Source organism: Pseudophryne corroboree, chromosome 8 (assembly GCF_028390025.1).
Source record: "Pseudophryne corroboree isolate aPseCor3 chromosome 8, aPseCor3.hap2, whole genome shotgun sequence".
In the NCBI taxonomy this organism is placed as follows: Eukaryota; Metazoa; Chordata; class Amphibia; order Anura; family Myobatrachidae; genus Pseudophryne; species Pseudophryne corroboree.
Genome location: NC_086451.1, coordinates 62314377 through 62328503, shown reverse-complemented (window position 1 = coordinate 62328503; position 14127 = coordinate 62314377). Strand labels below are relative to the sequence as shown.

Sequence of the window (14127 nt, the reverse complement as noted above, 5' to 3'; positions counted from 1 at the left end):
AGAAAGAAAGAAAGAAAGACGATTCCCGGGCAGGGGAGAAGGAGGAGGAGGGAGGTGGAGGAGGGAGCCGCAGCAGCGCTGTGTTATTGGTGGAGGCGCTGCTGCTGCTGCCCCTCTGCTTCACTATAGGTTGTTCTCGGAAGACAGCCTATAGTGAAGCAGAGGAGCAGCAGCAGCAGCGCCTCCACCAGTAACAAAGCGCTGCTGCGGCTCCCTCCTCCACCTCCCTCCTCCTCCTCCCCCCCCCCGTACCGCTGCTCCTCTTCTCTCTCCGGGCGGCTGTGCGCTGCGGGCAGCGGTTGCCCGCAGCGCACAGCGGCATGTAATGAGTCAGTTTGACTCATTACATGCTTTGGGCCCCTGGACAGAGGCGGGCCCCAGTGCAACGCACTGGTTGCACTGGCGGTAGTTCCGCCTCTGCTAACCCTACTACCAACTCCTGGACCACAATTTGCTGCCCTTTGTCCCACCCCCGTCATTTGCTAAATAAATAATAAAAAAAAATAAGTCACCTGGCCCTTATCAGTCTGCTGTGTCGCCCCTATGCACGTGTCTCACGTGGGTGTAGTATGGCTGACCGCCGGTCAGCTTACCGACGCCGGGATCCCGGCAGCATACCGACGCCGGGATCCCGGCGGGGAGGGGCGAGTGCAGCAAGCCCCTTGCGGGCTCGCTGCGCTCGCCACGCTGCGGGCTCGGTGGCGACCTGCGGTCGCCACGGGTTCTATTCCCACTCTATGGGTGTCGTGGACACCCACGAGTGGAAATAGTCCCTATTGGTCGGCATGCCGACCATCGGGAAAGTGAGCCGTCGGGCTCGTGGAGGAGGTCATGTGACTGTCGGTCAGCTGACCGGCGGTCACATGAATACCACCCGTCTCACGTGCCTAGGGGGAAATCCGCCTCTGTGCATTTGAGTTCCGCTTGTAGAACTGAGGGTTGTGATCCAGAAATTATCGCTGGGTTGAAAAATAAAATGCTGGTGTTTTTTTAAAGTGACCAAACTTCCATGACATACTGCTTGGTGCAAAAGATTTCTCAATTGTACTGAACCATGTATTCAACCCGTTAGGGAAAGAGGAATTAAGTTTGAAGATCCACTTCGTTTCCTTGTTCAGAAGAACCTTTGCTCTATCACCCCCTCTGAAAGATTCTGGGACACGATCAATTATAAGGTATTTTAATGAGTTCATCAATAAGGAAACTAAGTGGATCTTCAAACTTAATTCCTCTTTCCCTAATGGGTTGAATGATAAAATCAATTGGAATTCCTTATAATATAGTCTCGTCTTTGGTCTAGAATTAGATTTTTTTTTTTTTTTAACCTGATGTGCTCTTTTCTTCATTTTTACTTTTTCTACACTTTTCTTCACTCTTTTAATAATATCTAAGCTGATATAATAAAATGTTGTATGTTGTAAGGTTTTTTTTTACATACTGTAACCTAGTCCTGTGTTGTCATACAGGTCAGCCTGGAAGTGACCCTGACTAGCGCCATCCTGCTGCGGAGGCTGTCAGCGTGTCCAGGAGAGTCCCAGAACGCATACAGCCATTGCCGGGTAACGGTGGAACGCAGAATACGGAAGCGCGTCATCGGGGACTTCTGATTGACAGACCTCACGGCAATGGCGGGACTTGCTTGTCTATTTAGAGGGGGAAGTTAATGTTTGTCATTATGTTGTCTTTCCTGTGTGGTTGTTGCTGGGCTTGAGAAAGCCAAACTTGAAAAGTTGCCCCAAATACATGCCTATGATTTCTTCAAGCTAAGTCTCCGAGTGCCGTTCTTTATATGTATGTATGCATGTATGTCTATCTATCTATATTAATGAAATAAGGAAAGTACTGTATTTGGGAACAGAATAGCAATGTTAGGCTAAGGTTTATGGATATGGCCCATACACTTGACTACACAAATGAATGACTGCATAATGCAATACAATTCCTCTCACCCTGTCCAGGCAGCAGTGGGGTCCCTTTAATTCTGGACACATATTACCGTAATTACACAGGTTCTGTGGCTGTTTGACTTCAAGTCTCCATATTATGGTTTTAATCAGCCACAGAACCTGTGTAATTAATATGTGTCCAGAATTTTAAAGGGATGAGGTGGTAACCCTAGGCAGCAGGGAACGCAATTCCCGCCAACCTCACTCCTGTGTAGTGATTGGACAGTGCAGCTCCGACGCCCATTGGTGGTTGTCCACTAAGCCTTAAAAATCGCACTTCCTATTCCAATTGGCTATTGCGTCTAAAGTCTTATCCTTCTGATTGGCTGCGTACCACACGTCTACGTACTGTCGTCGCCTGTCTCCCCCACATCTGTAGTTATTGGGTCTGGGCCCGTACCTGTTCCGGTTCCCTATTGGCTGGCTGTGACGTGTCTGCTACCATTTCCCTCCCATTGGTTGACACCTCCTCCTACCTGCCTCTCAATTGGTTGTTTCCAAAAGCCCGGTATCCGGGTAAGATGGCGGCTGTGGAACAGTGCTCGCTGTCAGCTCAATGGCGCCCAGTTTCGCTTACTCACGTTGAATATCCTGCAGGTAAACAACCTCCGTCTGGCTATGGCGCCGTTGCAGCCGCTGCCTGAATGAGAATCGCTGGGAAAAGATCTAATTGCCAGACTGATCTCTTCTCGGGACCGTCTGGGCTCTGCGCATGCGTACTGCGCCTAGTGTGGGACGGGGTTGTGCGCATGCGCCGGGTGTCTGCATTACAGTGTCTGTGGACCTGGAGATGGAGACCAGGGCTGTACATGTTATTATATAGCCCGTAGCGAGTTTATGGCTGCTGCCAGTCACTGCAATATAATGTGCCCAGAGTATTTGTCATTGCTGCAGGTTGTCCTCAGGGTACCTTAATGGTGTCTTGTACCTCTGTCTGAGGCTCCTACTTGCCCAGCTAGGGCATACTCCTGATGCTTATCTCTATAGCAATTCTGCCAGGACTATGCTTGCAGCTATTACTACTTGTAATAAAGCACTGAGCCTAGTGCAGTTTGTATACTATATGTGTGCACTTTAATGCCTAAGTACTAGCTGCATTCATCATCCATTGGCATACCTCCCAACATGACCCTCTCCAGGAGAGACGGAATGCTCTGCTCCTAGACTTCCCTTTTTAATTTAGGATTGCCATCACCTGTGCTGAAACACCTTTCTTATCCATTACCTGTTCAAAACAGGTGACGGCAATCTTGAATTAAGAGAAAAAAATCCAGAAGCAGAACATTTTGTCCCTCCTGGAGAGGGTCATGTTGGGAGGGGGTGGTCTTCTGTATGCCGGCGGTCGGGCTCCCGGCGCTCAGTATACCGGCGCCGGGAGCCCGACAGCCGGCATACCGACACTTATTTTCCCTCGTGGGGGTCCACGACCCCCATAGAGGGAGAATAAAATAGTGTGGCGCGCCACGGTGCCCGTAGCGTGGCGAGCGCAGCGAGCCCGCAAGGGGCTCATTTGCGCTCGCCACGCTGTCGGTAAGCCGGCGGTCGGGCTCCCGGCGCCGGTATGCTGGTCGCCGGGAGCCCGACCGCCGGCCAACCGTAGTGAACCCGTTGGGAGGTATGCATTGGTACTGGTGGTCACAGTGCAGTATGTGTGCAGCTACCTCTTTTTTTCCACCTAGAAGCACGGGTCGCAGCCGGGAGCCTGACACGTGTGCTACCCGGCTGCTGCCCATGCTCAGCCCCCTTTCCCACTGCACTCACCAACCCGGCATATTGCCAGGTTGGTGACGCTGCTGGCGACGCGGCAGGGGTGGCGCTCGGAGATCAGATCTCCCAGCGCCGCCCTTCCATACAGTGTGAACGGGAGCCGTGTCGCATCGACACGGCTTCCGTTTACACTGCACAGCTTACCGGCTGAACTCATGTTGAACCCGGTAAGCTACCCGGGTAGAATTCCCGGATCATTTGATCCGGGTTTTTGCAGAGGGACCCTTTTCCACTAGCAAAAAACACTGATAAATGCGCGCCCCCGTGCATTTACCCGTATTTTTTTGAGCTAGTGGAAAAGGGGTATACATGTCTGACCAGGAGGCCCTCTTCTCTGCTCTTCAGGGTTAGGAAATACACAGGATGCAAATATTTAGGACGCGTCCTGAATGCCTGTAGTTACAATGACTTGCCTTATGTATGTCAATGACACTACTGTAAGTAGTATGTGTATACTCTGACTTTCATTTTTAATGGCAGACTGTGTGGCCTTACTAGCCGACATCGAATGGTAAAAGAAAAACATTGATGGTTGCAAACCATCGAAAATGGATGTCTATCCCTACCACGGTGACCACTGAAAGGCATCAGTCTGATATCAGTCGGCACCTGATTGCTGCAATCTGCTAGTGAGTGCGGTCATTGGCTGACTTTCGGTTCTAAAGCTAGGTACACACTCTACAATTATCTGGGAGATAATCTGCGAGATCTAGCTGGTTGGAATGAAAATCTGGTAATGGATGAGAGCAAATCGCAATCTATCATTTGTTCCCAAACACTGGAAAACGAACAAAACCTGTTGTTCATTCAAATTGGTTAAGCACAAAAACCCACTTGGATGAACGACTATTTTGGACAGTTTTGCAGTGTTTGGGAACAAATGATAGATTGTAATTTGCTCTCATCCATTACCAGATTTTCATTCCAACCAGCTAGATCTGCCAGACAATTGTATAGTGCGTACCTAGCTTTACAATGTTACCAGCCAGTTCTATCCAATTAGACTACACACCTGTTTGGCCAAATTCAACATAAATCTGGGTACAACTTGACTGGATCTACCCAAGTACGGGTATTTTTTTAGAGACTAAGGTTTATACAAATAAGTTGGTTATAAACATGTTTTTACTTCATGCCATTTATTTGCAGATACTTAATAGCAATTTCTTATAGTACTTACTGTACATATTCTGTGGCGCTTTTCAGTGAATATCTCTCATTCACACCAGTCTGTCCCACTGGAGCTTACTATCTAATTACCGTAAATCATAGAAACGTGTATGGATTAATGGATTGACAGTAAGTAGGTTGACAGGTCGACATAAAAATGGCTGACACACAAATGGTTGATACGTGCTTTTTCTTTTATTTTAGCCCAAATCTAACCGTAACCATCCCGCTAATGCCTAACCCGAAGGGTGGAATTTAGTTGTTTTATCACGCCTGATCTCCCGTGTAAAGTGACGTGCTATTCAATTGTTTTTTTTTGTATTGCTCACCAAACAATCCAGGTCGCGTAAAGCCGCTAAACCCAGCTAAACTAATGGGTGCGATGTGCAGAGTGCCGTTTGGGTGCCCAAACAGGTCACTTTTCGCACATTTCAGCTTGCCTTTCATGGGGGCCGCAAGCTGAACTGATGATAACAATTGAATTGTGCCCTAACCACCTCCTCCTGTAGCCTAAATCCTAACGGTCCCTAACCCTCACCGTCCTCTCTGGCAGCCTAATCCTAACCCTAAAAATGTTGGGGGGAAAAAATAGAAAAATGTGTCGACCATGTTTGTGTGAACCTTTTGTGCCTGTCGACCATATTGTGTCGCCCTATTGACAATCTTTCATCCGGTTACCCATAGAAACACACTACGGTTCTTTTCTGCAGAAGCTAAGTTGCCTATCTGTAGGGGAGATGTATCTAGAATTGGGGCGGGATGTAATGCATTCTGGGTTTGGTGGGCATGCGGGATGCCGGCCGAAGTCGGACATTTTTTAAAGGGGAAATCATTTACAAGGCTAAACCATGCCTTGTACATGATTGCCCCTTTAAAAAAACATCCGAGTCCAGCTGACATCCCGCACGGCTACCGAACCCGGACTTCATTACATCCCGGCCTTGGAGAGAGAAAACATGGAGAAGTTGCCCAAAGCAACTAACTCGCTTCTGACATTTATCTAGCACAATCTATTATGCTGTTTAGTTGCTATGGAAAATTTCACCATTGTATCATCCCTTTGAAAGAGATAAATCTCCCCCTGTATGTTTTTAGTCATTGGAATCAAGTGAACCCATTCAAACATTGGGAGAACATACAAACTCCACACAGCACATTTGTTGTAATTCAACCATAACCTCAATACTAATCACTGAGCCGCTATGATAAAATTGCATGGCAGATTTTGCACCTAGTAAAACGGCTAAAAATGTGTTTTTCAAATCTGTATTCTCCAAACACTGGACTTGGGAACTATCAGTGTAAGAAAAGTATTTAAACTTGTTTTCTATAGCTGTACTTTTAAAGGTCCCTCCCTTTGGTATATGATATCTTACAGTAGGAAAGAGACGGTTATAACTGAGCAGCATCTTATCATCTGCTGAGTCACTGTCCCCTTTGAAACATCTTGTTAGACTTTTGTTGTATGAAAAAAAAAAACTTATCTGTAGTGAAATATAGTAATTAAAGCCAGACACTTTATATTAATTTGTATATGAACGGCTGAATGTGTGGTGTACTCTCCACCGTGCTCTTACGGTTGGTTCTAAATCGGAGGTGGGTAAGGAACCTTTGACGTCACCAGAGGGAGGAGCCACGCCCGAACAGGGTACCCGAAAACTACGCTCGCCATGCTTCGGGCAGGTTACTAAAGGTAATAGTTGGTGGCGTGGATAGTAGAAGAACTATCTTGCTGGCCTAGCTCCTCCCCTGGTGATGTGGCTCCTCCCCCTGATGTCATAAGTCTCTTAGGCCACTTGGATCTAGCATCTACCATGCTCTTACTCCACTGCAGCATCTTACCCCCTATTAGGAGGGGGTTGCACTTTCCTAAGAGCGACTGATGTTGGGTTGTACGTAAGCATATTTATTTTGTCAAATTGCACTTTATTTTTTATTTTTGTTGTACTGTGCATTCTTTCCAAATAAATCTGGATTGGCTGGGTTAAACCACCTTGGTAAAAAAAAGAAAGTAAACCCCCCCCCCCCCCCCACAACAAAAACACTTTTTTTTTTTTTTTTTTTTTGGTAACTATATTTTTTTCTCTTACGTCCTAGAGGATGCTGGGGACTCCGTAAGGACCATGGGGTATAGACGGGCTCCGCAGGGGATATGGGCACTATAAAGAACTTTAGAATGGGTGTGCACTGGCTCCTCCCTCTATGCCCCTCCTCCAGACCTCAGTTAGATCCTGTGCCCAGAGGAGATTGGGTCCATTACAGGGGAGCTCTCCTGAGTTTCTCTGAAAAATAATTTTGTTAGGTTTTTTATTATCAGGGAGCACTGCTGGCAACAGGCTCCCTGCATCGTGGGACTGAGGAGAGAGAAGCAGACCTACTTAAATGATAGGCTCTGCTTCTTAGGCCACTGGACACCATTAGCTCCAGAGGGAGCCGGAACGCAGGTCTCCCCCCCCCCCCCCCCGCCGTTCGTCCCAGAGCCGCGCCGCCGTCCTCCTCACAGAGCCGGAAGATTGAAGCCGGGTGAGTATAAGAAGAAAAGAAGACTTCAAGGCGGCAGAAGACTTCTGATCTTCACTGAGGTAAGCGCGCAGCGGTAACACTGCGCGCCATTGCTCCCACACACTACACACACTAGCGGGCACTGATGGGCGCAGGGGGGGCGCCCTGGGCAGCAATAATAACCTCTATATCTGGCATTATAATAGGCACTGCAGAGGCAGTAATTCTTTAAATCCCCCGCCAGTTTTGAGATTGAGCGGGACCGAAGCCCGCCGCTGGAGGGGGCGGAGCTTGGTCCCTCAGCACTAACCAGCGCCATTTTCTCCACAGAGATCTGCAGAGAAGCTGGTTTCCCGATATCTCCTCTGCTGAACACGGTGACACAGGGCTGAAAAAAGGAGGGGGGGGCACTTGTAAGGCGCTGTGAGTGTATTAACACAGTGAGTAATATAAAAAGCGCTATTATCTGGGAGTTACTTTCCAGTGTCAGTTGGCGCTGGGTGTGTGCTGGCATACTCTCTCTCTGTCTCTCCAAAGGGCCTTATTGGGGACCTGTCTCCTTATAACTATTATCCCTGTGTCGGTACGAGTGTGTCGGCATGTCTGATGCGGAAGGCTCAGCTAAGGAGGAGGTGGAGCAGATGATTGTGGTGTCTCCGTCGGCAACGCCGACTCATGATTGGATGGACATGTGGAATGTTTTGAATGCAAATGTGACCTTATTGCATAAGAGATTGGACAAAGCAGAATCCAGGGAAAAAGCAGGGAGTCAATCCATGGCTTCGGCTGGGTCACCGGGCCCTTCTGGGTCTCAGAAACGTCCCCTATCCCAAATAACAGACACTGATACCGACATGGATTCTGACTCCAGTGTCGACTACGATGAGGCAAGGTTACACCCAAGGGTGGCCAAAAGTATTAATTATATGATTCTTGCGATAAAAGATGTTTTGCACATCACAGATGACCCCTCGGTCCCTGATACGAGGGTGCGCATGTATAAGGAATAGAAACCTGAGGTAACCTTTCCCCCATCCCATGAGCTTAACGAGTTATTTGAAAAAGCTTGGGAAACTCCGGATAAAAAATTGCAGATTCCCAAGAGGATTCTTATGGCGTATCCTTTCCCTGCTCAGGATAGGGTACGTTGGGAATCCTCACCCAGGGTGGACAAGGCTCTAACACGCCTGTCTAAGAAAGTGGCGCTACCGTCTCCGGACGTGGCTGCCCTCAAGGATCCTGCTGATCGCAGACAGGAAACTACTTTAAAGTCTATTTATGCGCATACAGGTGTTTTGCTCAGACCGGCAATAGCATCGGCATGGGTGTGTAGTGCAGTTGCAGCTTGGACAGATACCTTGTCAGCTGACCTTGATACCCTAGATAGGGATACCATTTTATTGACCTTAGGCCACATTAAAGACGCAGTCTTATATATGAGGGACGCTCAAAGAGACGTTGGGCTGCTGGGTTCGAGAGCCAACGCCATGGCGATTTCTGCTAGGCGAGCCCTGTGGACCCGCCAATGGACGGGTGATGCCGACTCAAAGAGCATATGGAGGTTTTGCCATACAAAGGTGAAGTTTTATTTGGGGAAGGTCTCGCGGACCTGGTTGCCACAGCTACCACGGGTAAATCTACCTTTTTGCCTTTTGTTCCCCCGCAGAAAAAGAAAACTCCACAATATCAAATGCAGTCCTTTCGGTTGCATAAGTCCAGAAGAGGTCGGGGCTCATCTTTCCTCGCCAGAGGTAAGGGTAGAGGAAGGAGAGCACCTGCTCCGGCTAGTTCCCAGGAGCAGAAGTCCTCCCCGGCTTCTACTAAATCCACCGCATGACGCTGGGGCTCCACTGAGGGAGTCCGCACCAGTGGGGGCACGTCTTCGACTCTTCAGCCATGTCTGGGTTCTGTCAGACGTGGATCCTTGGGCGATGGATATTGTATCCCAAGGCTACAAACTGGAATTCGAAGAGGTGCCCCCTCGCCGATTTTTCAAGTCGGCCTTACCGGCTTCTCCCCCAGAGAGTGAAGTAGTGTTCGCTGCAATTCAAAAGCTGTATCAACAGCAAGTGATTGTCAATGTTCCCCTAGTCCAACAGGGGAAAGGGTACTATTCGACCCTGTTCGTGGTACCGAAGCAGGATGGTTCGGTCAGACCCATTTTAAATCTAAAATCCCTAAACCTGTACTTGAAAAAGTTCAAATTCAAGATGGAATCGCTCCGGGCTGTGATCTCCAGTCTGGAAGGACGGGATTTTATGGTGTCACTCGACATAAAGGATGCATACCTTCATGTCCCCATATATCCTCCTCATCAGGCGTACCTGAGATTCGCTGTACAGGATTGTCATTACCAGTTTCAGACGTTGCCGTTTTGGGCTTTCCACGGCCCCGAGGATTTTCACCAAGGTGATGGCGGAGATGATGGTGCTCCTGTGCAGGCAGGGAGTCACAATTATCCCATACTTGGACGATCTCCTGATTAAAAGCCAGATCAAGAGATCAATTACAGAAGAGCGTGTCGCTCTCCCTGAGAGTGCTACAACAACACGGTTGGATTCTCAATCTGCCAAAGTAACAATTGATTCCAACGATTCGACTGTCGTTCCTAGGCATGATTCTGGACATGGAGCAGAAGAGGGTTTTTCTCCCGATGGAAAAAGCCCAGGACCTCCAGAACATGGTCAGAGACTTGCTAAAACCAAAAAGAGTGTCTGTTCATTAATGCACTCGTGTTCTGGGGAAAATGGTGGCAGCCTACGAGGCCATCCCCTACGGCAGGTTTCATGCAAGGACGTTTCAGTGGGACCTCCTGGACAAGTGGTCCGGGTCCCATCTACTAATACATCAGATTATAAGCCTGTCCCCCGGGCCAGGGTGTGTCTCCTGTGGTGGCTGCAAAGTGCTTACCTTCTAGAGGGTCGCAGGTTCGGCATTCAGGACTGGGTTCTGGTGACCACGGACGCGAGCCTCCGAGGATGGGGAGCAGTCGCACAAGGAAGACATTTTCAGGGGCTATGGTCAAGCCAGGAGGCTTGTCTACACATCAATGTACTGGAATTAAGGGCCATGTAGAACGGCCTACGACAAGCGGAGGATCTTCTTCGCGACCTACCGGTTCTGATTCAATCAGACAACGTCACAGCCGTGGCTCATGTAAACCGCCAAGGCGGGAGAAGGAGCAGAGTGGCAATGGCGGAAGCCACCAGGATTCTTTGCTGGGCGGAAAATCACTCTGTCAGCGGTCTTCATTCCGAGAGTGGACAACTGGGAAGCAGACTACTTCCGCAGCAGATACGATCTCCATCCAGGAGAGTGTGGACTTCATCAAGAAGTTTTTGCAGAGATAACAAGTCTTTGGGGAATTCCTCACATAGACATGATGGCGTCATGCCTCAACAAAAAGCTTCGGAGGTATTGTGCCAGGTCAAGGGACCCTCAGGCAGTAGCAGTGGACGCCCTGGTGACTCCTTGGGTGTTTCAGTCGGTCTATGTGTTCCCCCCTCTTCCTCTCATCTCAAAAATATTGAGAATCATACGACAAAAAAGAGTAAACTATACTCATTGCTTCAGATTGGCCTCGAAGGGCCTGGTATTCAGATCTTCAGGAGATGCTCACAGGGGATCCCTGGCCTCTTCCTCTCAGGGAGGACCTGTTACAACAGGGGCCCTGCGTATTCCAAGACTTACTGCGGTTACGTTTGACGACATGGCGGTTGAATGCCGAATCCTAGCTGGGAAAGGAATTCCGGAGGAAGTAATCCCTACTCTGATGAAGGAAGTGACGGCAAAACATTATCACCGTATCTGGAGGAAGTATGTTTCTTGGTGTGAAGCCAAGAATGCTCCTACGGAAGATTTCCATCTGGGCCGTTTTCTCCACTTTCTACAGACCGTAGTGGATATGGGCCTAAAATTAGGCTCCATTAAGGTACAGATTTCGGCCCTGTCTATTTTCTTTCAGAAGGAATTGGCTTCTCTCCAAGAAGTCCAGACTATTGTAAAGGGAGTGCTGCACATCCAGCCTCCTTTTGTGCCCCCAGTGGCACCTTGGGACCTTAAGGTGGTGTTACGGTTCCTGAAGTCTCACTGGTTTGAACCTCTTCAAAAGGTTGAATTGAAATTTCTCACTTGGAAAGTGGTCATGTTGTTGACCTTGGCATCTGCAAGGCGGGTGTCCGAATTGGCGGCCTTGTCTCACAAGAGCCCCTATTTGACCTCCCCTGTGGATAGAGCAGAGTTGAGGACTCGTCCTCAATTTTTGCCTAAGGTGGTTTCTTCATTTCATATGAACCAACCTATTGTGGTGCCTGTGGCTACGAGTGACTTGGAGGATTCCAGGTCCCTGGATGTAGTCAGGGCCTTAAAAATCTATGTAGCCAGGACGGCTCGAGTTAGGAAAACAGAAACACTGTTTGTCCTGTATGCAGCCAACAAAGTTGGCGCTCCTGCTTCGAAGCAGACTATTGCTCGCTGGATCTGTAACACGATTCAGCAGGCTCATTCTACAGCAGGATTGCCATTAACAATTTCGGCAAAGGCCCATTCCACTAGGAAGGTGGCCTATTCTTGGGCGGCTGCCCGAGGCGTCTTGGCATTACAACTTTGCCGAGCTGCTACCTGGTCAGGTTCAAACACTTTTGCAAAGTTCTATAAGTTTGATACCCTGGGTTATGAGGACCTTGCGTTTGCTCAGCCGGTGCTGCAGAGTCGTCCGCACTCTCCCGCCTGCTCTGGAGCTTTGGTATAAACCCCATGGTCCTTACGGAGTCCCCAGCATCCTCTAGGACGTAAGAGAAAATAAGATTTTAAACCTACCGGTAAATCTTTTTCTCCTAGTTCGTAGAGGATGCTGGGCGCCCGTCCCAGTGCGGACAAAATCTGCAAGGCTTGTATATAGTTATTGCTTACATAAGGGTTATGTTATAGTTGAGATCAGTCTTTAGCTGATACTGTTTTGTTCATACTGTTAACTGGTTGCGTATGTTCCAGGTTGTACGGTGTGGATGGTGTGGGCTGGTAAGAATCTTGCCCTTAGATTTACAAAATCCTTTCCTCATATTGTCCATCTCCTCTGGGCACAGTTTCTCTAACTGAGGTCTGGAGGAGGGGCATAGAGGGATGAGCCAGTGCACACCCATTCTAAAGTTCTTTATAGTGCCCATATCTCCTGTGGAGCCCGTCTATTCCCCATGGTCCTTAAGGAGTCCCCAGCATCCTCTACGAACTAGGAGAAAAAGATTTAGCGGTAGGTTTAAAATCTTATTTTTTATTATACTGTGCCATGACTTCTTAAAAAAAAATCACACTAAAAAATGTAAAAAAAAAAAAAAAAAATGTCCACGAATGATTAATCCACGTACATGGTGATGTATTGAATTATGCTTAGGTGCTTTTTATATAGATAGTGCTAATGAAATGCTGATGGATAAAGTGGTGTCCATATTAGAACAACTTGGTATGTGTCATGTACCGCAATGTGGAGCTTACCGGTCCCACAACTGATATTCCCGGCTTGTGGGACCGGTAAGCTCCACATTGCGGAACATGACACGTGTTCTAATACGCCCAGTCTCAATCCTATTAAAGGCCAAGATAAACATGGACCAATCTGTATAGTCCTTATTTCATTGTAATCACTTGCTCTGGATTTACAGTACAAACAGTACAGTACAAACAAAAACCTGCGATTCTCCCATTGAACCTTAATGCAGGTTCATTATTTTATCTATTTTAGAGAGTTGTAATAGGTGGGGGGGCGGGAGTTGGTGTGTGAGCCTAGTGTCTAGGCCATGGGTCTGCAACCTGCTGCTCTCCAGGTCCTGTGGAACTACACATCCCAGCATGCCATGCCACAGTTTTGCTTTTAAGGCATGCTAAAACGGAGGCAGGGCATGCTGGGATGTGTAGGTCCACAGCAGCTGGAGAGCCGCAGCTTGCAGACCCATGGCCTAAGCTGTGTGCTATAGGGGTGACAGGGGTGCCTGTCAGGAGGCATACATCTTGCGTGCTTGTAACCTGATAATGACTTTTGGTAGCGGCTTCTGATTGGCTGACTGCCTCTTGATCCCTCCCACTGATAGAGTGCAGCAGCCGCACAATTAATACTGTTTGCATTATTTACTTGATACTTGCAATTACTCCACAGCACAAAAGCGGGAATTCCCATTAGAATTTTGTATAAAGCAGAAAACGGATGCTAGTATTTAATTGAACGTAATTAGTGCTTTTGTATTTGCAGCTGCACTTAATTGTATCTTACATGGTTAATGTGACGTTAGTATTTATGAATAAGTGTTTAAGCAGAGGCAGTCATATGTAGGACATAAGTACTCCGTTTTATAATGTAACTTTAACATTGACTTGTCATATCTCCTTGTATATACCTCTATTTTCTCCTGGGGTAGAACTGGCACATGCACCCTTTCAGAGCTGGACACACACGTTTACATAGAATTTTCTTGTTTGCGTCTGTTTTTGGGGTAAAATGTGAGTGTCCAAGTCTACATCCGCCCTAAACTTGCTGTTGGCTTTGGTGAAGTTGTGGATTGGTGGATCCCTACACAGGGAGAGGGTTTGTGGTGTCAGAATGATTTAGATGCCTGCAGTCACTATGTCGACATTCCATGAGGCCTGTGGTTAGCGTTAGAGGCGGAATGACTACATAAACTGTGTTGATATGACATCCGTGTCATCCTAATGATTGCTGACGTCAAACCTATATACCAAACCCCTCCGCTGC

General features: G+C 48.0%; 1 protein-coding gene across 1 annotated transcript in view; it reads left to right on the top strand.

Moving 5' to 3' along the window:
• Positions 1–2271: 2271 nt before the first annotated feature.
• DOLPP1 (dolichyldiphosphatase 1) overlaps positions 2272–14127 on the top strand; it is a 73197-nt gene continuing 61341 nt past the window's right edge. The window contains exon 1 of the mRNA XM_063936484.1: positions 2272–2543. Coding sequence (XP_063792554.1) covers positions 2468–2543 — 76 coding nt within the window. The 5' untranslated portion in view covers positions 2272–2467. The remainder of the gene's footprint in view (positions 2544–14127) is intronic.